Source organism: Otolemur garnettii, unplaced genomic scaffold, assembly GCF_000181295.1.
Source record: "Otolemur garnettii isolate 467f Iridium unplaced genomic scaffold, OtoGar3 scaffold00153, whole genome shotgun sequence".
Classification (NCBI taxonomy): domain Eukaryota; kingdom Metazoa; phylum Chordata; class Mammalia; order Primates; family Galagidae; genus Otolemur; species Otolemur garnettii.
In genome coordinates, this window is record NW_003852548.1 from 2,783,988 (window position 1) to 2,785,356 (window position 1,369).

The window sequence follows — 1,369 nt, forward strand, 5'->3', positions numbered from 1 at the left end:
AAAAAAAAAAAAATGAATCAATAAATTAAGCAGCATTAGGTAAAATTAGCAAACTAGAGACTTCCATGAGAATTCTTTAAATGACTACATAAAAATAGCATGCACCATCAGGTCTGGTCTACTCTGGGTGCTCACTGGATAGATGAATGAGTCAGATGGGTAGTAGAAGGAAGTGTGGGTGGGTGGAGGGAGGTACCTTCTGAGCTTTGTTGAACTCCTTATCCAGGTAGGCGACCTTCTGTCGAAGACTGGCAAGTTCTGGTGTGGGGAAAGCAAGGAATCACAGCTTCAGGCAGTAGCAAGGGCTGAAATGTCTTCCTACCAGGCCTCTGAGGGAAAACTCTGGCTTCTATCCCCTAAAGTCACCCCCAACCCCATCTAATGAGACCCTCCTGACTCACCAACACCATTCTTCCGTAGTTCATCTGAAAGCTGGTAGTTGTTTGTTCGGAGTTCCAAGAGCTGAGCCTTTAGGAAAAGCAAGAAAAGGAAAAGAATGGGTCAGGATGGGTGGTGCCTGTGGCTCAGTGAGTAGGGCACTGGCCCCACATACAGACGGTGGTGGGTTCGAACCCGGCCCTGGCCAAACTGCAACAAAAAATAGCCAGGCACTGTGGCAGGCGCCTGTAGTCCCAGCTACTCGGGAGGCTGAGGCAAGAGAATCACCTAAGCCCAAGAGCTGGAGGTTGCTGTGAGCTGTGACACCATAGCACTCTACCAAAGGTGCCAGAGTGAGACTCTGTCTCTTTTTTTGTTTGTTTGTTTGTTTGTTTGTTTTGGGTGAGACTCTGTCTCTTAAAAGAAAAAAAAAAAGAATTGGTCAGGAAAGCACCCCTACCCCCACCATGAGGAACTCAAGCGCCTAAGCCCCAGATCCCACACCCTCCACGTACCTCTTAAGCCATTTTACCTGTACATGGTACATGCTACATTCAAAGTGAGCCTTCAGGCTCTCAGTCCCTGTCCCACTGTCTCCAGCTCCACTTGTAACCCAAGATAGTCTCAACCTCCATCTCCCCAGCCCCAATCTATTCAGCACAAAGGCCATCACAGAGTCTTGCTCCAATTGGGCTCTTGTTCATATGCCCACAGGATAAAGTTCCTCCCCTGCAGCCAGACATGATGATTCACGCCTGTAATCCTAGCACTTGGGAGGCCGAGGCGGGTGGATTGCCTGAGCTCATGAGTTCGAGACCAGCCTGAGCCAGAGCGAGACCCCATTTCTAAAAATAGCCAGCTGTTGTGGTGGGCACCTGTAGTCCCAGCTACTTGGGAGGCTGAGGCTAGAGAATCGCTTAAGCCCAAGAGTTTGAGGTTGCTGTGAGTTGTGATGCCACTGCACTCTACTGAGGGCAACATAATGAGACTC

General features: G+C 49.4%; 1 protein-coding gene across 1 annotated transcript in view; it reads right to left on the minus strand.

Annotated features, from left to right (window-relative positions):
- GRIPAP1 (GRIP1 associated protein 1) overlaps positions 1 to 1,369 on the minus strand; it is a 38,210-nt gene that overhangs the window by 34,199 nt on the left and 2,642 nt on the right. Inside the window, exons 2-3 of the mRNA XM_023519039.1 lie at positions 402 to 468; positions 197 to 258 (exon numbers count right to left, since the gene is read on the minus strand). Of these exons, the coding sequence (XP_023374807.1) occupies positions 197 to 258; positions 402 to 468 (129 nt within the window). The remainder of the gene's footprint in view (positions 1 to 196; positions 259 to 401; positions 469 to 1,369) is intronic.